General features: G+C 41.5%; 1 protein-coding gene across 3 annotated transcripts in view; it reads left to right on the forward strand.

The window, feature by feature from the left end:
• PRMT8 (protein arginine methyltransferase 8) overlaps positions 1-23,859 on the forward strand; it is a 75,559-nt gene that overhangs the window by 37,293 nt on the left and 14,407 nt on the right. For all 3 annotated transcript variants that reach the window (XR_014580050.1, XM_083825046.1, XM_083825045.1), the window contains exons 2-6: positions 1,195-1,380; positions 3,318-3,473; positions 13,978-14,041; positions 19,201-19,343; positions 19,733-19,820. Coding sequence is in view for 2 of the 3 variants with exons in the window: in XM_083825046.1 (XP_083681172.1) it covers positions 1,195-1,380; positions 3,318-3,473; positions 13,978-14,041; positions 19,201-19,343; positions 19,733-19,820 (637 nt within the window). In the remaining variant the exon portion in view is untranslated. The remainder of the gene's footprint in view (positions 1-1,194; positions 1,381-3,317; positions 3,474-13,977; positions 14,042-19,200; positions 19,344-19,732; positions 19,821-23,859) is intronic.

Consider the following 23,859-nt stretch of genomic DNA (forward strand, 5'->3'; position numbering starts at 1 on the left):
GATGGGCAGCTAAATTCCAACACACTGCTCTCTCACTCCCCCTCCTCAGAAGGACATGGGGACAAAAAATAATACATAAAAGAAAAACCTGCAGGTTGAGAAAAGGAGCAGTTTAATGAAAGGGAAGAAAAAGAAAGGCCACGCAGAAGTGAAGGAAAAAAATTATTCCCTACTTCCTATCAGCAAGTTATGTTCAGCCATGCATTGGGAAGCAGGGCCTCAATAGTGGTTGCTCGGGAAGTCAAAAACTTTCACAAAAAGTGTCTCTATTTCCCCTTCTTTCCCCCTCAGTTTTTATTGCTGAGCATAATGTCATACAGTATGGAATATCCCCTTAGTCAGTTTAGGTCAGCTGTCCTTACTATGTCCCCTCATCACCTCTTGCCCACCCTGAGCCTACTGGAATTGGAGAGACAGCCTTGTTGCTGTGCCACCATTGTTAAGCAATAGCCAAAACATTGGTACAATATCAGTTCTGTTCTAGCTACAAGTGAAAAGCACAGCGGTATGTGGGCTTCTGTGGGGAAAGTTAATTCCATCCAATGCTGGCCCAGTACAGTAACATATCCCACACAGCTTCGTACACCGCTTACTGAACGTGCTAACAGATTTTCAGGTAGTGTAAGGGACTTTCAGATATTGTGAGCTTTCTCAGGCCTACCTCATCAATAGAGCCAGATATATCACCTGACAATTAAGAATCTATTATGGGTCATGTCTTTCATATTGGCAACACAGTGTTCAAAATCCTTTGACTGTCGGCCCTTATTTGCAGGAGAAATATTAAATTATTACAACTTGCCTTTTACAAAGCTGTGGCAGTTTGACAGAGAAATTTGTTACTAAAGCAGAAAACCTAGCTCTTAACTGCCATGTGTCAATGTTAATGCTAGTCAGTGCATGTTTGGAGTCACCCAGTTAAGCCAACACCAGTGTTTTCCAATTACTTTGCACTGATGACAGTATCTGCAGAGGGACATCAAGGAAAAAGCCATTAAGGAAATTTTCTAAGACAGAGCAAATAAGTTAAAGAGACAGGAATAGTTAGCAGCTATTTTCCCAGATTTCACTTATGATAACCCGCGTGTCTTTGGTGTTACTACCTGTTAGCTCTTTACAATATTACTATGCCAGTCATAGAGAGAAAGGTTCTTTTTTAATGATGCCTCTTAACAATACTCTGTATTCTCCTAGGTTTGCCCTGTCCCATCCCAGTCTCCACAGCCTACTGTTGTTCCGAAGCCAGTTCAATCTGTCATACATGTCCCATTGCAACCAAGCTGCCCGGGCCGAGGCAAGATGGCAAAGCTCCTCAATCCAGAAGAGATGACATCCAGGGATTATTATTTTGATTCCTATGCTCACTTTGGAATTCATGAGGTAATATTTATTTTTATCTCAGTAATTATTGCAGAATAAAAAATAAATAAAAGCTTTCTGTGATGTATGAGTTATTTATCCCCCTCACACTTCCTAATGATTATATTCTGCCTTTCCTCAGAACACTGGATTATCTGATCAAGTACCAAAGATATCATCCACTTCTCCAGAGATCTGTGTTCAAAACCTCTGTCCCACTTAAATCCTTAGATATATGAATTTGCCACAGCACTTATATTAGCTATCTGTACACTGGTGATCTTCATCTGAGTACAGTTTAGGGCGTTGGTGAGGACTGCAAACTAACCCAATCACACATGGAAACTACCTCATTGTTAATTTAGTCTTTTGTTCTCTTGCATATTTGAGCACATGCTAACAGAAAAGTTACCCAACTGACAAAGGAAGCCAAGTAGTTTTTTGACTCCTGGCATGTTATTTGAATGTACAAGCTGCACTAATGGGAACATATATCTCAATATCATCCAGGAAATCCATTCCTGGAAAGAATTCACTATACACAGGGGACCATATTTACTAGAAAAAGTTGTCTGTGGACCCACTCTAAAGATGCCAATAACATCTTACATTTGCATGACCCAAGAGTATGGAATTTTAAAGACATGGCAGCAAAAAGGCCAACAATGTGAAATCAGGGGAACTTTTCACAAACCACATAATGAACTATTTCCACTAGTCTAGTAATTGTTTCTGGAGCTTTTATATAAACAGGTTTCTGTCTGCCAGTTGCACCTTGTCAGTGTACCATTCAGATATTCAAAAATATGATATTCAGATATGGAAGAAGACAGAGGAACAGTTGTGTGGGAAGGAGACTAAAGAGAACTACTAAAAGATACATTGGAGACCTCAATTCAGGTTGAGTTCCTGATGGAACGATACAGCTCTGTAGGTTTCATGGAGTGCAGGGAGTGCCTCTTGCTGAGGCTTGAGAGGTGGGAAACAGCCTCTTTGCCTGCAGGAGGTCTGCTCTGGTCTGCACTGATCTGCATCAACAAGTAAAGGAGCTGCTAGAGGAGGCTGGCAGACTTTGCGACATCAAGGATGGGAGAAAGAGACTGACTAGGTCTTCTCCGAGGTACAAGAGCCAGGTTCAGGAGAAGAGCCTGAACCTGGCTCTTGTACCTTGGAGAAGACCTAGTCAGTCCCTAAATGTACTGAAGGGAGGAGAAATTTGAGTGGTTTTCATTGATATAGTTTGATTAATATATACACAGTTGAGAGCAAGTTGTCAATTGAATGAAATTCATGTACTGCTGCAGTCAATGAAGTAAAAATCAGCTCCTAACAATGACACCTTAAAATAGTGAAGTAGTGGTCTAGGTTATACATAAATATCTTCTTAAAATTGGTCCTATGAATGAGTGAACAAAAGAACAGAAGGAGATTGCCAAATAGAGCACATGATTTCCAAGCTCAGCTGTGGACTAACTACATCTCTTTCTGCAAGGCTGACAAGATTGCCTTTTTAAAATGCTTTAAGGAATTATTTCTCTTGTGTTCAAAGAGGAACCTCAGAAAGTCTATAGGCTGAGGCTCTAGGTTGTTCATGATTTAGGAGAAAGAAGGAAAGTTTGCATTTCTGCATGGCTTCTGTCTATGCCCAGAGCAGTGCTGTGGTCAGATTAAGTTCTGATTGCCATTTGTCTATTTGTAACAGTGAAGTAATATTTAGAGAAATAAAATTGTATGAAGGGCATCATGCTTATTCTTAACAATTCACTTCTAAGTAGCTTGCCTTTTAAAGTTGCTTTGATGTGTGCATCCCAAAGTACTTGAAAAACTCTTCAGGTTGTTAATAATGCTTGAATTACAAGAAGGAAATAAATTCAGCAGCAATGTTGAATATATATAAGCACTTCAAATAATAAGACAATGTTTTGTTGTTTGGTGGTTTGTTTTTTTTTTCACCACAGGAAATGTTAAAGGATGAAGTACGTACATTAACCTATAGAAACTCAATGTATCACAATAAACATGTTTTTAAAGATAAGATTGTCCTTGATGTTGGAAGTGGCACAGGAATCCTCTCCATGTTTGCTGCAAAGGCAGGAGCCAAGAAAGTATATGGGGTAAGAAGACTTCCCATCATGTTTTGGGTTTGTTTGCATATTTTGCCTGAGAAGAAAACAAGGAAAATGGATTTACATTGATTTACGTTTCTTACTTGTCTTGGTTTGAAATTCTTCCCTCCAAGCTTTTGTATGACTTGAGTTACAGTGCCTTCAGTGGAGGTCTGAAGCTTTCTATGATCTTCAGTAGGGCACCCTTTCCAAATCAAGACATACTGCCTGCTTTTTGGTGGAAAAGGGGGTCTGGAGGAGAGGGGAGGGTCTTTGGTGTTCTGATACATATCCACATTTCCTCCTGGTTGTCTCCCAGATCCCTGGCCATATGGTCTTCCTCCCTCCTCTAATTCTAGAGTGAGTCAACTCACTGGTAGAGAATTCACCCAGTAAAAGAAAAGTAAATACTTTTCCATGAGTTTGTTGTTATTGTCATTGTTTGCTTTGGATTTCTTTACAGTTCAGGCTCTACCTCAGGCATTTATAAAGCTCAGTGGGACACGAGTGTCAGCTCATCCATGGACTGTCCAACACTGAAGCTAGAAACACAGGAAAACTTAGCATTCAAGGAATTTATTTAGGTGGGAAACTTCTCTGCGACAGCCTAAGAGTTTCAGCATTCTTGACACATGAGCTACCTCACCATAAACCCTGTCACCTATCAGGCTGCAGAGTTGTGTTTGTGCTGGAAAAACAGACATTGCAGAGATAAGGAAGCGGCAATCACATTCAAATTCAAAATTAACTCTATGATCCTTTTAGCAAAGAGTCCCAGTGGAAACTGTGATTGTTCTTATTAAAAAGCAAACATTTGACAGGAGTTATTACACAGAGCTGAGATGTTTCAGTTTCTTCTCTGCAGTTAGTTTTTCAAATAGCATGTTAGGGGAACTGTTGACAAATGCAGAGTGTTGGTTTTCTGGCTACCGTGACACTGAAATCAGTCCTTTTCTCACTCTTTTCCTTCTTAAGGTTCAAATTCATCCATTGTCCTGCCTAGTTCTTCTTACCTGTTCTCATTCACTGTTGGAACTTAGTCAATGACAGTCAGCCAACTGCTAGAATCATCTCAGGGTCTCCAGGAGGTGCAAAGTATAGAATCACTGACTCAGAAAGATTTAGTCTGGAAGACCTCTGGAAGCCTCTAATCCAAACTCATGCTCAAAGCAGTTAAATTTAAAACTATATCAGGTTGCTCAAGTCCTTGTGCAGCTCAGTTCTGAGAACCTCCAAGGATGGAGACTAAATTCTCTCTAAGCACCAATTTCAATGCTACAATCAGCAGAAATTTCCCTTGCTGCAGGCCATGACTACAGTCTTTTGTCCTGTTACTGTGCAATTCTGAAAAGAGATTGACTTTTTTTTTTCTCTGCAATCCCTTTCTGGATAGTTTAAGATAGCTATTGGATTTCCTCCTAGGCTTTGTCTTCTACAAACTAGACAGAACCAGTCCCCTCAGTTCTTCTTTTCTTCATGCCTTCTCACACCCATCATGGGAAGACAGTGGCAACGAAGCTGGTGAAGGGTCTCGAAAACAAGTCTTATGAGGAGCTTCTGGGAGAGCTGGGGTTGTTTAGCTTGAAGGCTCAGGGGAGACCTTGTTGTACTTTACAATTACCTTAATGGAGGTTGTAGCAAGGTGGGGATCAGGCTCTTCTCCCAAGTACCAAGTGATAAGACGAGGGAAAATGGCTTCAAGTTGCAACAGGGGAGGTTTAGGTTGAATATTAAGAGAAAATTCTTTACTGAAAGGGTTGTGCAGCATTGGAACAGGCAGCCCACAGAATCACAAAATGTTAGGGATTGGACGGGACCTTGAAATATTATCTAGTCCAATCCCCCTGCCAGAGCAGGAACACCTAAATCACATCACACAGGAACACATCCAGGTGGGTTTTGAAAGTCTCCAGAGACGGAGACTCCACAACCTCCCTGGGCAGCTTGTTCCAGTGTTCTGTCACCCTCACCGTAAAAAAGTTTTTTCTCATATTGAAGCGGAAACTCCTATGTTCCAGCTTGCTCCCAGTGTCCCTTGTCTTATCATTGGATGTCACCAAGAAGAGCCTGGCTCCATCCTCCTGACACTCACCCTTTACATGTTTATAAACATTAATAAGGTCACCCCTCAGTTTCCTCTTCTCCAAGCTAAAGAGACCCAGCTCCCTCAGCCTTTCCTCGTAAGGGAGATGATCCACTCCCTTAATCATCCTCGTGGCTCTGCGCTGGACTCTCTCAAGCAGTTCCCTGTCCTTCTTGAACTGAGGGGCACAGAACTGGATATAATATTCCAGATGTGTTCTCACCAGAGCAGAGTAGAGGGGGAGGAGAACTCTCGACCTACTAACTACACTCTTAATACATCCCAGGATGCCATTGGCCTTCTTGGCCACAAGGGCACAGTACTGGCTCATGCAGGACTCCCAGGTCGCGTTCCCCTTCACTGCTCTCCAGCAGGGCAGTCCCCAGTTTATACTGGTAACTGGAGTTGTTCTTGCCCAGATGCAAGGCTCTAGAATTGCCCTCATTATATTTCATTAAATATCTCCCCGCCCAACTCTCCAGCCTGTCTAGGTCTCACTGGATGGCAGCACAGCCTTCTGGCATGTCAGCCACTCCTCCCAGTTTTGTGCCATCTGCAAACTTGCTGATAGCACACTCTATTCCCTCATCCAAGTCGTTGATGAATATCTTGAAAAACACTGGTCCCAGTACTGACCCTTGAGGGACTCCACTAGATACAGGCCTCCAACTAGACTCCATCCCATTGACCACAATGCTCTGGTTTCTTCTCTTCAGCCAGTTCATAGTCCACATCACTACCCAATCATCCAGACCACACTTCCTCAGATTAGCTGCGAGGATGCTGTGGGAGACAGTGTCAAAGGCTTTACTGAAATCAAGATATACCATATCCACTGCTTTACCATCATCTATCCACCTGGTTATATCCTCATAAAAGGCTATCAGATTGGTCAAGCACGACATCCCCTTGGTGAAGCCATGTTGACTGCCCCTAATGACCCTTTTATCCTTGATATGCCTAGAGACAGCACCCAGGATAAGTTGTTCCATCACCTTTCCAGGGATGGAGATGAGGCTGACCGGTCTATAGTTACCTGGGTCTTCCTTCTTGCCCTTTTTGAAGACCGGGTTGATATTTGCTTTCCTCCATTCTTCAGGCACCTCTCCTTTTCCCCACAACTTACTAAAGATGATGGAGAGTGGCCTAGCAATGACTTCCACCAGCTCCCTCAGCACCCTTGGGTGCATCTCATCAGGATCCATGGATTTATGGATGTCCAGATTGCTTAATTGGTCCTTAACCCATTCCTCATCAACTGAGGCAAACTCCTCCTTTATCCTGACTTTCTCTGGGGCCTCAGGGGTACAGGGCTCCTCAGGAAAGCCTCCAGCAGTATAGACAGAGACAAAGAAGTCATTCAATAACTCTGCCTTTCCTGTATCTTCTGTCACCAGGGCACCCACCTCATTCATCAGTGGGCCTACATTGCCTCTAATGTCAGTTTTATCTGCAGTGTATTTGAAAAAGCCCTTTATGTTGTCCTTGACCTCTCTTGCAAGGTTTAATTCTAAGGAGTCCTTAGCTTTCCTAGTTGCCTCCCTACATCCTCTGACAAGTCTTATATTCCTCCCAAGTAGCCAGCCCCTCCTTCCATGATCTGTAAACTCCCCTCTTCCACTTGAGTTTGCCCAGAAGTTCCCTGTTTAACCATGCAGGTCTCCTGGCTCTCTTTCCTGACTTCCCACCTGCTGGGATGCCCTGTTCTTGAGCTCGGAAGAAGCAGTCCTTGAACGCTAACCAGCTATCTTGGGCTCCTTTTCCTTCAAGTACCTTGTCCCATGGGATTTCCCCTAGCAAATGCTTGAAGAGGCCAAAGTCAGACCTACTGAAGTCCAGGGTTGCAATTCTGCTTGGTACTCTGTCCCTGCCACATGAGATACTAAACTCCACCATCTCATGGTCGGTGCAACCAAGGCTGCCGTCAACCTTCACCACTTCAACCAGTCCCTCCTTGTTAGTGAAGAATAAGATCCAGCATCGCTCCTCTCCTAGTTGGCACTTCCACCATTTGCATCAGGAAGTTATCATCAATACACTGAGGGAACCTCCTGGGCTGTGGATGGCTGGCTGAGTAGGCCTTCCAGCAAATGTCAGGGTAGTTATAATCCCCCACAATAACCAGTGCCTGTGTTCGTGAGGCTGTTGTCAGCTGTCTGTAGAAGGCCTCATCAACTTCCTCATCCTGATCTGGTGGCCTGTAATAGACACCTACAACAGTATCCCCCATGCCAGGCTGTCCCTTAATTCTCACCCACAGACTCTCAACTCACTACTCATCCACTCCTGGACAGTACTCATTACAACGTAGATGCTCTTTCACGCAAAAAGCTATTCCGCCACCTCACCTTGCTGGTCTGTCTTTCCTGAGAAGGACATAGCCAACCATGACCACATTCCAGTCATGTGAGCTGTCCCACCATGTCTCTGTAATTGCCGGTAGGTCATAATTTCCTGACTGAACACGGATTTCTAATTCCTCCTGCTTATTCCCCAAGCGACATGCATTGGTGTACAGGCACTTAAGGGAGAGAGAGGAGCACATCGATTTCACTAAGGGGGTGGGAGGTCTCCCGATCTTCACCACTGCTATTGCGCTGCCCCACTGGTGCAAAACCCAGCTACAACCAACTCACATAGTTCTAGTTCCATTTGTCACCCAGCAGGACCATGGCACTGTGGCCCTGTAAGGCAGCAGCTGGCTGGTTCTAGCATCTTCCTGACCCTGTGTGATGCGTTGCCTGTCCCCTGATTGGCTGGCTAGCGATTGTCAGCTGTTTTGCAACTGGCTTGTCATCAATAGTGGGTACGGCTTCTCCTCCCTATATAAGGGCCAAAGGGGGGCAGTGGGACAGAGTGTTGCAGAGGGGAGATGGCAGATGGTGCTGCAGCTGGTGGCAGAGGCAGTGGCAGAGGAGGAGGTGGTGGTGGTGGTGGTGGTGGCGGTGGCGGCGGTGGTGGTGATGGTGATGGTGGAGGAGGATGAGGTGATGGTGGTGGTGGTGGTGGCGGAGGTGGAGGTGGAGGAGAAGATGGTGGTGGAGGAGGTGGTGGTGGAGGAGGAGGTGGTGGTGGAGAAGGAGGTGGTGGTGGAGGAGGAGAAGATGGTGGTGGAGGAGGAGGTGGTGGTAGAGGAGGTGGAGGAATCATAGAATCATTAAGGTTGGAAGAGACCTCCAAGTTCATCCGGTATAACTGTCACCCTATTACCAATGTCACCCACTAAACCGTGTCTGTAAGTGCCAGGCCCAACCTTTCCTTGAACTCCCCCAGGAATATTGACTCCACCAGCTCTCTGGGCAAGCCGTTCCAGTGCCTGACTACTCTTTCTGAGAAGAAATGTCTCCTAATTTCTAACCTAAACCTCCCCAGATGCAACGTGAGGCCATTCCCTCTAATCCTTTCACTAGTTACCTGGGAGAAGAGACCGACCCCCAGCTCTCCACACCTTCCTTTCAGGTCGTTGGAGAGAGCAACCAGGCCTCCGCTGAGCCTCTTCTTCTCCAGACTAAACAACTCCAGTTCTCTGAGCTGCTCCTCACAGGACTTGTGTTCAAGGCCGTTCACCAGCTTTGTAGCCCTTCTCTGGACACACTCCAGGGCCTCGATGTCCTTCTTGTACTGATTGTCCTTGCAATCTCACTGACTCTGTGGGCTGTGGGTTTTTGTTTGTTTGTTTGTTTGTTTGTTTGTTTGTTTTTGTTACATAGAGGTCTTTTCAGTACAATGTTATGCCTTTAGGTCTTTATAAAGCTCCCTGTATGCTCTGAAAGGAGTGAGGGTATCTGCTGTTCAACTGCAGAGGTGAGAACACAGCAGACACCGGTGTGCAATGCTGGTGACAGAAGGAGAATTGTGGAGGAGAAGGAGGTGGTGGAGGAGGAGGAGGTAGTGGAGGAGGAGGAGGTTGTGGAGGAGGAGGAGGTGGTGGAGGAGGAGGAGGTGGTGGTGGAGGAGGAGGAGGTGGTGGAGGAAGAGGAGGTGGTAGAGGAGGGGGTGGTGGTGAGAATAAGATCCAACAACACTCCTCTCGTAGTTGGCTCATCCACCATTTGCATCAAGAAGTTATCAGTGCACTGGAGGAACCTCCTGGACTGTGAATGGCTGGCTGAGTAGGCCTTCCAGCAAACATCAGGGCAGTTAAAATCTCCCACAATAACCAGGGCCTGTGATTGCGAGGCTGCTATCAGTGGCCCGTAGAAGGCCTCATCAACTTCCTCATCCTGGTCTGGTGGCCTGTAATAGACACCCACAACAGTATCACCCATGCCACCCTGCCCAGGGAAGTGGTTCCTATCTCTATCCCTGAAGGTCTTCAAGAAACGTGTAGATTTAGAAATTAGTAGCATGGTTTCGTGGTGTGTGACCTTTAGTACTAAGTTAAAGGTTGGACTAGATGATCCTAGAGGTCTTTTCCAATGTGAATGATTCTATGATTCTGTGATAAAAGCAGAACCTACGATGATGTTCATCTAACTGGGGAGCTGTTGTAGGACATGTAGAGATATGATTGGCATGTCTGTTCATGGTTGGGAATGGGAAGCGATGGATGAAAAAATAAGTTCAATTATCCCTTGAAACCCTAGCTCATCTTCTGCATTTAGTCATACAAAATTCAGACCAGTCACTGCAGTAGAACTATCCAAATTCTATGTTACTTTCAGACAAACAAGACGGTATTGGTAATAAGGAGTTAAAATGATACATGAAACCAAGGTACACAGTGGACGTTAACTGATTTAGATAAAAAGGTGGTGGTGAGGACACAACCCAGGGGAAAAAGAAATCTGGCAATGTGGTAACTGTATCAGAAGAAGATTCAGTAGGAGGAGATAGTCACAGCATTATACTAATGTCTGAAAAATAAACTGAAAGTAGGAGTGAATATACACACAATGAACTAGACACAGTTGTAGAAACAGATGTTTTATTGGAACACACAGCATTCATAAAATCCAAATGCTCTGCAAAATTTGACAGACTTAAGCAGATCATTGAGTTGAAAGAGAACCAGGGAAAAAGCTGAAAAAGCTGAGCTATTTTCCTATTTTTTCACCTACAGAATTAAGTATTTTCTTGTTCTGAGTTCCTTAAAAAAAAAAAAAAAGTACCACAGTATAAAGCCCAAGTCAAAATACAGATTAACATCTTTGACCATCCTAAAGCAAGTTTATTTTCTGAAATGTATCTGCCTTCCTGGAGCATTTGAGCCTTGTTTTTTGACCTTTTTTGGGGTGGGGCGGCGGGATGATTTTGCTTCTTTGGGAATTATGCTAATTTTCTGAATCTTGCAACCACTGATGAAATAGAATTTTTGATTCCTTTGCAACCTTTTCTCTTGAAAGTTTGGAAAGCCAACCCCAAACCCATACATACCCACGTGTTATTTAAGAATCATCCCAAAAAAAAGCCAAAAGAATGGTCAATGGACAGATGTGAACACAGATAGGAAAAGTGAGTGTGTTATAGTGGCAGTAGGTATGGACAAAGCTTTTAGTCTATACAGTGTAAGGGTATGTAGAAGGAGAGTGTTCCTTCAAGGGGTCTGGTCAAGGGCCTTTTCTGATGCAATTATGGTTAATAAGAAAGGGAAGCAGTGGTGGGAGCAAAGTCTGTTCAGTCACACTAATTGATGAGGGCATGTGAGACTATTTATTCCCTCAGGGTTATCTGTTTGAGGATTTATAAGCTGGGAGACAACAACCAGAAACAAACCTGGTCAGTAGTACTGATTGATGAGGAAAGAGACCAAACGTGGGAATGTTGATGCAAGCAAGGTTTTGGACCGAGGACCTCTAAAGCAGGATAATAATAAGAAAAAGAAGGGGGAACAATAACGAAAATTGCTGACCTAACAAAGCAAAATGGAGATAATGACAATAAACAAAGCTCCCCATCACACTGGCTGATGAGCTATCAATGTCCAGGCACCACTTCCAGGAAGTTCAACCTACATTTTGCAACTGATAAAAGTGGGAACCAGGAAGGGGTCAGCCTGGGAGCGGAGTGGGAAGCTGCAGAACTTTGCAAACCACTTGAGGTGTGCAGAGGAAGGTGGGGCCAAAGGGACAAAGAAGGGGGATAGGTAGAAAAGGGTATGTAAGGACAAGTCATAGGTAAAACAGAATTCGTCAGTATATTTGTTTGCGTCAGCCCTGCACCTGATCACTGCAGCCTGTCCTTCTTATATTTTCTCATTAAATCTTTTCTTAACTCTCTCTCTGAATATTCCCATTGTCTCTCCTGTGTGTATGTTTGCTGCAAGAACTATGTGCCAGCTACAGGCAAGACCTTTGTGTCTGTGTTAGTGATGACTGGTGCCTGCTACTGCAGTCAGACTGGGGGAACAGGCACCCCTGGCCAGTGGTGCCAGCTGCTGGACCAAGTGCAGGGGCCTCAGTACCAGTTCCTGGTGAGACCTGTGTGTGGGTGAGTGGAAGTTAGTGCCAGCTACTGGAGTCTGACCAGGGGTGTAGGTGCCCTCAGCCTGTGGTGTCTGCTACTGGAGCAAGCGGGGTCCTAGCATCAGCTACAGGAGCAAGTGGGGGTCTTTTACTCCCAGCCCTTGGAGCAGGAGCATTGACTGTTCCCAAGACCAACTACTGGAACATGAGCAAAGTGAGTGCAGGGTGGAATAGTGGTCACCGCCCTTGTGCCTGAAGCCTGCTGCTGAGCAGGGAGTTGAAAGCTTGTATCTTGCCCAGACCTGGTATATGTGGGCTTTGTGTGTATTAACTACCAAACTTTAAGCTGGACTAACTAGTGGGTAGCGTGGGCTTGTGTGTGTGCCTGCAGTAATGAAATTCTATTCTAACAGCCAAAGAGAAAGAAGGGGACTTAGCTGTCTGTGCTTTATGTGAGTACTGTGTGTAAGTGTTGTTGAAGGCAGCACTTGGCAGGGGCAGCCTGTGAGACGAGTCATGTCCATGACCTGTCTCTATCTACATGGCTGTGTGTCTCTGTCTATGTACTCAGCTGTGCTACTGGGGTATGTGCTCAGGTTGAACCTGCAAGGAGAAAGCAGCAGACACGTGCTTCAGTCTGGGCAGAGTCTCTAGGCCCCCAGACAGCAGGGCAGGAGTGGTCTTGGCCTGGAGCAGCTGGAGAAGGTGGCTACATTCTTCATTTAACATACAGTTTACTGTATGGGAAGAAGAAGCTGGATGTAGGAAAAGGACAGGGTTCTCCCGAAGGGGTTTCTTCCCTTCCTGACAGACTTCTTCCTGGACTGGCCTTCTGACGGTCCCTTCTATATGCCAACTTTAGTTTATGTTCAGGCTATTGAGTCAGACAACTTAAGGAGTGGTTTACATCCACAAGCAAACTAAGCAAAAATAATGATCATGTTCCCATGGGGACAAGGATTGATATTATGACTATCTGTTTCCTGGGCTATATAAAAAGAATAGGGGATTTGTGTGTCCTTCCATTTGCTGTCATGCCATTCATGAGTGCCAGCAAAGAGGTCAAGCACAGTTTGACTTTTAGAAGATAACTGAAAATCCCTGAACATAAAAAACACTTCCATGAGATAACAGAATTCTATCTGATATTGCCATAGGGAAATGATAGACAAAGATTATACGAAGTGTTATTAATAGTTTAAGGTGAAGGTCAAATTTGAAAGAGCTAAATTAGGAATTGATTAGGCAACTATCAGCAATTTTGACCCAAAACAGACAAAAAAAAAAATAAAAGTGAGATTCAAGGAATGCAACATTTCTCTAAGATACCAAAAGTCTTTGCAAACATGGGCTCTTTTGCTAGGGCTCAAATTTAAGGGCAAATCTTTAACTGGGAGGTACTTTGTAATTCCTTTCCTACTAAAAGCACAAAATTGGTCATAAGAAAAGACGTAGATCTGGATGGTTTTGTAAATACAATAATATCCATAATTTCTTCTGTGTAAAATTTCTGACTTCTTTTTTGATAGCATGCGTTGACAAATACAGATTTTCATGGTTGAAAGAAGTTCTTTTTGAAACAGACCATTATTGTCATGGTTTGTTTTTTAACATTATTCACAACGTTTGAATGCATTTTGTTTTCAAATATATGAGGAAATAGATGACCATGCTAATTGATTCAGCAGATTTTGAAGGGGGGATAATATTGTGAGGTACTGGGAATAAGTTAAACAATGTTATTTATAAGTTATATAATCTTGTAGTTAGGAGCTCTTTTTTCCACATTTCAAGTTTTAAAAACAATCCTTTCTATGTGAGTCAATTTAACTCATATACAAGCTTTTGTTTAAATATTAAGGTATAATTGATCATGATACTGCACACACAGATCTGATTTACTCTTTATCAGTAGTTGCACACTCTGTACAGGCTCTGCTGCCTTCAGTAGATTTTGATTCTATTCATATATCTGATGTCTGTAACACAATTACCTTTTCTCTTGCTTTTCTTCTTTCTTTTCTAGATTGAATGTTCAAGTATATCTGACTACTCAGAAAAAATTATCAAGGCCAACCACTTGGACAACAGTAAGGAACATATAAAAATAATTTTTTTAGGAGAAAAAAGAGATAATGTTTTTCACTTTTTCTGTCTTGTTTATGTTGTATGCTTAATATATAAATGGTAGTTTTGTATTATGTATTTATATAAATACAAAAGAAAACAAACTCATTCTAGGCACTATAACAAATCCTCACAGGAGGAGTTACTTCTACATTTACTTCTAGGCTCACAGACAACAGATGTAAGTGGGACTTACCAGCTGTTTGATTTAGCAAAGCAGTCAGAAGATTGCATACTAGAGCTGAACAAGCATCAGAATTCCCTTTTCAAATGAAATCTGCCATTTCAATTCCACCTTATTTCATAAATGGAATCAAGATGCATACACACATGCACTTTCATAAACTGAAATTTAAATGATGTTATGAACAAAAAGTATTCCAAATCAATACAGATTTACCAGAGTTACTTCTGACTTACAAAATAGATATTTAAAAGAAAAGAAAAAAACTTATTGAAATGCACAAACACAAATCAAAATAATCAATTCTCACATTAATGATATCATTGAATTTTTTTTCTTTCTTGAAAGGAACCTGTTGAATTTCCCAGAGATGTGGAAATATTTCAAGTTTTTAAAAATATTAAAATCTCCCCCAACCTATTGAAAACTCTGAACAAAAAAAAAAAATCTCCAACCAGCTCTATTTCATATCTTCAGTTCTTCAAATCACAACACACAAGATCTCTTTGTAAGAACCTGAAGAAATCTGGCTTTTTTAACTGAGGTTGTGACACAGTTCTTGTTTAAAGGATTTTTTTAGAGAAGCTTGTCTTTTCTTCAGAGCAAAGCAGGTTACAACTAGCTGGGCTGTATCATTTTCCTCTCCTCTTAGCTGTGTCCATGCTGGTACTGTGCAAGTGCTCGTTCAGGACTAGTTTCCTGTTCTGTTTTAGATCTGCCCTAATTTTTATTGCTATCACTGCCAGTTTCTGACTAACAAGTAGCTGTTTGGGAAGAGAGTTTCTCATACATCATGTGTATTCAAATGGTGTGGAAAAAAAAAAAACACACAAAGAACATCACAGTGACATGGTACATAATAAGGCAGACAGTGTATATAAGAGCTGGCTCACAAAAAGAAGGATGCAAAGGTCTGGAAAATGTTCTCCTCCACAATAGGGAGAAGGCACTGAAACAATGTCAAACCTCAGCTTGATTAGTCTGCACCTGTAGTGCAGAGCAGATTCCAGTTGGGGGCTGGAATGGAGGCTGCAATCTGTCCCTAATGCTTTGCCTCCACCACTCCTTCACAGTCACTCTCTGCCCTTGCTCCAGCATGGGGACCCTTCCACAGGATGCAGTCCTTCCTAAACTGATCCTGCATGGGCTTCCCACAAAGAGCAGCTCTTCAAGAACTGCTCCAATATAAGTCCATACCATGGGGTGCAGTCTTTCAGGAGCAGGCTATGGGTTACCCATGGGCAGCAGTTCCCACCAGATCACCTGCTCCTGCATGGGCTTCTCACCATAGGCATCAGTTCCAACCAGGAGTCTGCTGCTGCAGAGGCTGTCCATGGGCTGCAGACTCCTTCAGGCCTGATCCACCTGCTCCACACATGGACTGCAGCATGGAAATCTGCTCCGCCATGGTACTCCATGGGCTGCAGGGGGACAGCCTGCTTCACCATGGGCCTCTCCACAGGCCACGGGAACTTCTGCTCTGTCACCTGGAGCACCTCCTCGATCTCCTTCTGCACTGACCTTGGTGTCTGCAGGGTTATTTCTCACTCCTCTCTCCCAGCTGCTGTCCTGCAGCAGCTTTTTCCCTTTCTTAAATCTGCTCTCACAGAGGTGTAACTGGTGTCTCTCATTGGCTTGGCTCTGGCCAGCAGCAGGTCCCTTTTGGAGCTGGCTGGAACTGGCTCTTATCTAACATGGGGCAGCTTCTGGACTCTTTTCAAAGAGGCCACCTTTGTAGTCCCCTTGCTATCAAACCCTTGCCACATAAACCAGCATACCATAAATTAATTTGTGTTAGTTTAGATTTCCAGCACCAGGAATTGCACGTGAAGGGACATAGTAACAGAATACATTGTATAGAACTTGACCATGACAGTTTTGAATTGTTAACAATTCAGACAGAATTGTCAGTCTAGAAAGAATTGATCTCAATGTGCACATAAACATATATATTCATAAAGCATTCTTGTTTTGCTGATTCTCTACAAGAATTGTGCATATATTCAAACAGTGAGTTTTCAAAAAAAAAAAAAAGTTTCTTGATGCTTGGAGCAGGACCTTAGGGTAAATTCATTATGAAAAGAAATGGAATTTTAGAAAATCTAACCTATGGTACAATTGACTTTTCAGATCACTTCAGTTATTTAATTCTGACTTCAGAAGATTGGGTCAAATATATTTTTAGTTTTATTTCTGAAGAACAGATGACCAACATAAATTTCCTCTGTGGGAAAAGCATGAATGGACAACGTTCCAATTCACAAGCAGACACATCTGAAATTTAGTGATAGATCCAGACCTAATATAATCTGTGACTCTGTAATTCTCCCTTACAAAGTATTTGGTTTGATTTTCTATAGTATGGATAGACTGATCCCAAGAATCAGTAGTCTGAAACTATTATAAAACAGCTGAATCTTTGCTGATGTAACCGTTTCTATACAGTCCAAAGTTGTAAGGCTATAATGAAATGAGAAACACCTCAGCTCACCTGTGCTTAAAGGAAGAAGTCCTCTGTCTCCTACTCCCCTTTCCTTCCTACGCTTACTTGTGGTTTACATTGTGCTGGCACTGTCGTCTAGTAGACCGCTCCATTGTCAGATTCAGCTCTCTGGTTTAGTGAGTTTAATTCTGGTTTAGTGAGTTTAATTTGTTCCAAGAAGGGTCCAGTGTGCTCCAGAAGTTTCACATGGCATTTATCTCTGCTTCTTTGTCCATACTTTTTCCAGGCATTCTTCCTCATTTAAACAGCAGCAAGTCCTTGAAAGTGTGAATAAAGAAGCAGAGACTACTCTCCTGTGGCAGGACACTGGCTAATTTACACATTTTACACTGACACACATTCACATTCATATTAATGTTAGCAGTACTGACCCAAAGGATATTATTGCTCATGGCAATTTTTCCTTTTTTCCACCTATTTGTTGATAAAAAATGCAGATTCAGGAAAAGGGGTTGAAACAAGAAAAAAACTGCTGTTTCCAGAACAGATGCAATACAGCTGGGGACAGCACAATTTGTTCCCACATGGTGTTTTGTGATGATTCCTTGAAGTAAAGGGAGGTGGAAGGAACTGGTCTTGCTGCTGCTCACACTGTGGCTGTTCTAGGTATTAACAGATGGCTTCAAAGTCTGCAGGTGTGTTACACTGGCAGCTGTTAACAGTGCTAAAATTGACTCCAGAATAATTCTTTCAGGAGAAAAGAGAACTAAAGAGAATGACTGAACCTTATAAACATGAAGAGTCTGCAATACAACAGATGAACTATTGAACTACTAATTGCAAAAGGAAGGAGTTTAGAGAATGGAAATGAGAACTGTGTTCTTTTCCAGTCTGAAAAAGAACAGAAAAAAGAGTCCTCTCATCAGCTGATACTTTGTGTTACCAGTCTGAATCAGAACTTCCCAACTTCTTAGAGGGCTATTTTGGATTAAAAGTTTGTTTGCAAATAAAGTAGTCACATATGGTTAGAGTAATACCAATACTGCATGTATTTTGGCAAAATGAAACCTCATTTTTTCCTCAGTTATGTTCTAAAAATCACTCAGCCTACACTCCCACGGTCAAACAGCTAACCTAGTTCTAGCTAAATGAAAGTATCTTCATATACCCCAAATTGAATGTTGAGCACTTTCAGCAATAAAAATTGCCATCAATAAAAATTACCAGTTATTAAGAGTTATACAGTCATTCTGTCCAATAGTAAGTGAAAGTAAAATTTTCACTTCGCATTTTTATTTCTAGACTTAAAGCACATCAGTTACTTTGTGAAGGAAGAATACAACACCATGAGATTTTGTCCACTGCAACAAACAACATAAATAGCAGATGAACATAAGCTGAAAATTATTTTTTTCTAGAGAATTTGGAATAATTTTGAAAATATTTTGAAATATATCCAAAAATTTCAAGAATGGTGAATTGTGTAGTGATCCTATCAGGAAATTATTTGTTATACGTGAACTACATATAGACTGGTATTTAATTTTCCTTTAAGTAAAATATCTACTATTATAAACTAGTTCTGCTAATAGACTGTCGATCTACTTTTGCAACATCCCCACTCTAATGTAAGTAGTTTACAGTATTGCCATTAATTTAATGAGCTGTGTTATATATTGTTTCTGAGAATCTGATACTATGTTACATCAAACTTCTGTCAAGCTTTTTGAATTCCTTGAAACTCATATGTTGACAGAACATTTGGCAGCAATGTTTTCTAGAAGTCCCATTAGGTAACTGTGGAAAGCCATCCATGTCTAAACTGGAGAGAAGATTCAGACTGAGAACACCAGTATGTTATAAAAGATGAAATAATGAAGCAGAGAGAAAGTAAAATCATTTTTAATTACAGAAACATGTTTGTACAAGTTTTCTTGATTGCATACTGTCAGGCTGAATTTGACTTTTCTCAGTTGAGTCAGCCCCCAGAATTCATGTAATAAGCCTCAGTTCTCTCATTATGAAGCCAGTATAACATTTGAAAAGCAGATGATAATTACGTTCTAGTTCCATAAATCTCTAATATCTCAACAATGAGATCATGAATGTGTAACCCTACAAGAATGTTTAAAGGATTCTAGGTGGAATTTTTGCATTAAATAGTTAGTAATCTAGAAATCTACTAAATTCCATAGGGCATGTAAAATGAGATCATGCAGGTAAACCAGGTAAGGCCTCATTTTTCTGTTGTTTCTGTTGTTTTTGATCTATGGGCTTTTTTTTTTTTTTTCCTCTTATACTGATGCTAAAACTTGTGTTTATTGTACTTACTGCAGAGAGCTTTAGTGTATAAATCCTTTGAGTCACATGAGGTCACCCCTAATCTACAGGCATTCAAGAACAGAATGATTTTGAAAAGGTCAACCTGTCATTCACCAGCAAGAAAGTCAGGTGTTTTATTATGTGAAACATATTTCTTTGGATTCTTTTTTCAGTAATCACAATATTTAAAGGTAAAGTGGAAGAAGTTGAATTACCTGTGGATAAAGTAGACATCATCATCAGCGAGTGGATGGGTTACTGTCTTTTCTATGAGTCAATGTTAAACACAGTCATCTTCGCACGAGACAAGTGGCTGGTAGGTGCTTTGCATGTTATGCTCCTTTCTGGAACAATCAGCACTTATTTTCTGACTACAAGCCTTCCTCTGCTACTGTCCCCATAACAAGAGACAATTACATCTCCAAATGCAATTTCCTAGGCTTTAACAAAGAGATTAACAAAGGGAATCTCAGTAAAAGAGATTTGGTTTTGATTGACTGCTGATGTAATTCATATAGACACTATCTAATGACATTGCCACAGGCTGCAAGAATTGCTGAGATTAAAGCTGATGTGACAATCTGAAGGAAAACAGTAAAGGCATGCAAGGGGTGCTTGTCTGTTTTTCGTATGTGCAGTTCAAAATGTGATGTCTTTGTCAGGTGAATAGATTACGAGATCCATTTCCCCACAATTCATCAACAGAAACCAGGAGGGCTAATGTTTCCAGACCGAGCTGCTTTGTACGTGGTAGCAATTGAAGACAGACAGTACAAGGACTTCAAAATTCACTGTGAGTACATGCCTAACAATAAACACTTTCTATTGTTATTTCACTGAAATATTTGACTTACAGTGGCCTGATTTAATCTCTTCAATGACAAAGTTTTGCAAAAGCCAAGAAATCATACTAACTGGGCCAGAATCCCAATATAAACATAAAAACTAAGAAAACTCTAACCTTGTGATAAATCTGGGAAACTTTCAGTAATTTAAAGCACACAAACGGAAGATATGTGAATAAATGATGTAGACCTTATTTAGAGTTATACTGATACCTCTACATGTATTTTACAATGTGTATTTTAGGAGGTTTAGTTTTGTTGTTGTTTTAGTAAATATATCATCCCACATAATAGCCATTAAAGTTAGAGTCATAGAATGATTTGTGTTGGAAGAGACCTTAAAGATCATCTAATTCCTACTGCCCAGGCCATGGGCAGGGACACCTCCCACTAGATCAGGTTGGCCAAGGCCCCATCCAGCCTGACCTTGAATACCTCCAGGGATGGAAGTAAATCTACCATCTTTTAGTTTAAAACTATCACCCCTTTGGTAGTGAACACTATCAAAAAGAGAATTCTTGCCATTCAGGTGCTGAATTTTTTGTATTTAAAATAACAAGAACAACAGAATAATTAATAAGATGCAATTAAATTGTAAAGGTTATGAAATAACCTTAGAATAAATTATATCTCAATAATAAGCTTGTCAAGAAGAAAAAACATGTAATGGTTTTTAAAACACAATACGTGAGAATTTTAAAATGAAAAATAAGGGTCAGAATATTCCATTCACTTTGATGTGAAAAAAAAATTATAAAGTTTTTTGCTTTTAATTCACAAAAGCATAAAATTCACATTTCATTTACATTTAAAATGTGTTTTTTGTTGTTGTTTTTGTTTTGTTTTGTTTTTTTCTTTTCCCTTTAAGTTTCATTGAATAACTCATGCGTTAATTGACCTGTAGAGGTCATCTAGTCCAGCCTTCTGCTCAAAGCACACCAGATTTCAAATTCAAGTCAGGTCACTCCAAAGCCTGTCCTGCAGAATCCAGTGATAAGGCTTCCGTAACTTCTCTGGGCACTTGTGCTAATGCTGAAGCACATTCAGGAGCAAACATTGTGAATGTCTAGTCAGAATTTTCCTTGCTGAAACTTTATTATTCCTCTTTACCTGAAATGAATCTGATTTTTTTCTATCTTTCTATGGTAGCAGAGAGCAATTAGATCCCTTCATTAAACTTCACTGTGCCAGGCTAAGAAAACCCATTTTTCCTGGAAATGTCTCATATCTCCTCAGTATGTGGTTCACTTTTATCACTATAGTGCCATACACTGGGCTCAGGTTCAACTTGTTCTCCCCTAGCTCTCTCAAGTTTTGAATCTATTTCGTCATAATAGAATCATAGAATGGCTCAGGTTGGAAGGGACCTTAAAGATCATCTAACTCCAACCCTCAGTAGATCAGGTTGGCCAAGGCTTCGTCCATCCTGACCTTGAACACCTCCAGGGATGGGGGCATTCACAGCTTCCCTTGGCAAGCTGTTCCACTGCTTCACCACCCTTACAGTGAAGAATTTCCTCCTCATGTCTGGGCTAAATCTATCCACTTTTAGTTTAAGACCATTCCCCTTGTCCTATCATTATCTACCTGAGTAAGGAGTCCTTCTCCATCTTTTTTGTAAGACCCCTTTAAGTACTGAAAGGCTGCAATGAGGTCTCCCTGGAGCCCTTTCTTCTCCAGACTGAACATCCCCAGCTCTCTCATCCTTTCTCCATAGGAGAGGTGCTCCAGTCCTCTGATCATCTTTGTAGACCTCCTCTGGACTCGCTCGAACAGGTCCACATGTTTCTTGTGCTTGGAGCCCCAAACCTGGATGCAGCACTCCAAGTGGGGCCTCACAAAGGGCAGAGCAGAGGGGGACAATCACCTCCCTCGACCTGCTGGTCACACCTCTTTTGATGCAGCCCAGGATGCAGTTGGTCTTCTGGGCTGCAAGGATGCACTGCTGGCTCACATTGAGACTTTTGTCCACCAGAACCCCCCAAGTCTTTCTCCGCAGGGCTGCTCTTAGTGAGTGCTTCTCCCAGTCTATACTACTGTCTGGGATTGCTCCGACCCAGGTGCAGCACCTTGGACTTTCTGAACTGCATGTCTTAAGAACTGCATGCCAATAGGCTTGTAGTTGTTAAGTTGCGTCAGGAGGTCCCAAACTTGCTCTTTGCTTACAGTGGGAGGAACTCTGTTCCCCCAGCCCCCACCTAGAGGTTCAGGGACTCCAGAGATGTGGGAAGCCTGACCACTAAGACTGAGGCAAAGAATTTGTCAAGTACCTCTGCCTTCTCCACATCTGTCATTACCAGTTCTCCATCCTCATTTGCAGAGGTGATATGTTCCATCAGTGTGATTTGTCCTACCACATTTCCGTGATAGCAATCCAATCACAGTTTTCTAATTGCACCGTGGCTTCCAACTCTTCCTGCTTGTTTTCCCATACTGTGTGCATTGGTGTAGAGGCACTTCAGATGGGCTATGGGCTGCATCGCCTTTCAGAGAGGTCCTTCCTAAAAAATGGTTTTGATAGTATGAGCAAATTCTACATTGTTTCAGTTTTCCTTTTTAATTTGGCTCATATTAATTTACTTTTTAGAGTGGGTCAATTTCACATAAAGGTATTTTCTGTTATGGAAAAAAAAAAACACAAAAATGCCTAAACAGCTCTATTAAGAATATAAGCTTCTGTAACATTTGTGGGTCCAGCCAACCTGCAGATAAAAATGCTAACTCTGCATTCTTTTCTACTCAAGAGCCTCTCAGAAAAAGAAGTTTACTGTTTCTCTAATCAAATTCAGTTGCGATAGTTAGAATTGCCAATGCATATGCCAAAGCTACCTTGGGCCAAAGGAATCCCAGTGTAGTGGGGTGGTAAAAAAAAGGTCTCTGTAAGTGCAAGGGAAAATTATATCAACTCCTCAAGTACAGCCTAGATTTTTTCTCTTCACTTTTGTGGTGACCTTGACAGCTAAATTCATTACAAAATTTATAGATTCAGAAGGATGCTTATGGCATTCATTCTGTAAAAGAATCAAAGCCACAGGATTAAAAATTCCCTTTTTTCATCTCTATTTTGAACTCATTCCTTTCTAGGCCTTGAGCCTTTTTCTTTTCTCACAGACAATGCACCTGTTTTTAACTCTTTTTTTTTAACCATAATTTAAAAAAGCTTCAGGCTTTTTTTTTTTTTCTAAAATTTTATTTTCTTTTAAGACACATTCTTTTCTGGTTTCACCTGATTGGTCCTCTCTTTTTATACCTCCATTGTTTACTCTGTATTCAATTATTTCTGTCTCTCTACCTATATGCATTGCTGCCTTGTTTTTGTTTCTCTTTTTGGTTTATAACTCCTTGATGGTGTCTCCTTACATTTCATTTTTTCCTCTCTTAAGATGGGAGACAGAGTCTTGTATTCACAAGAGAGGCAGGGCTGAGTATTTCAAAGTGCACTCAGAAAACTTCAAATTAATTCTGATTTCCCAAACACTTAATGCCACAGAAGGCTACTGTAGTCAATTTGATTTCCTGCAAAATGTAAAACAGAATTTTATCTTGTAACTCCTTTGATATATTTCTAATATAGACTGTGGTATATATTCAAAGGCATCCTATCTAGGCTGAAGTACATCAAGTGATGGAGACCTCAACTCTGTTAATGAACTTTTTCTTCAGGCGTTCCTTGTTAATCTTTTCTAAGTAAACACATAAAAACAAACGGCTTCTATAAATGTAATCTGAAGTTCCCATATAGTCACAGTACCAGAAACTAACATTTTGATCACCAACCCCCCTGAAATGTTGAGAAACTAACAGCCCAACAAAAAGGTAACATATCAGAGAACTATTCGTGTCCAGTTTAGCTCCCATTTAGAACCACAGAGATTTTTTTTGCTCATACTTCATTTTTACTCATAGCCCACTAGGAACACTGGTAGCATAAATGCTATGTTCAGAGGAGAAAAGAAAAAAAAAAAAAGACATTTCAAACTTGCATAC

This window comes from Anser anser (genome assembly GCF_964211835.1).
Source record: "Anser anser genome assembly, chromosome: 1".
In the NCBI taxonomy this organism is placed as follows: domain Eukaryota; kingdom Metazoa; phylum Chordata; class Aves; order Anseriformes; family Anatidae; genus Anser; species Anser anser.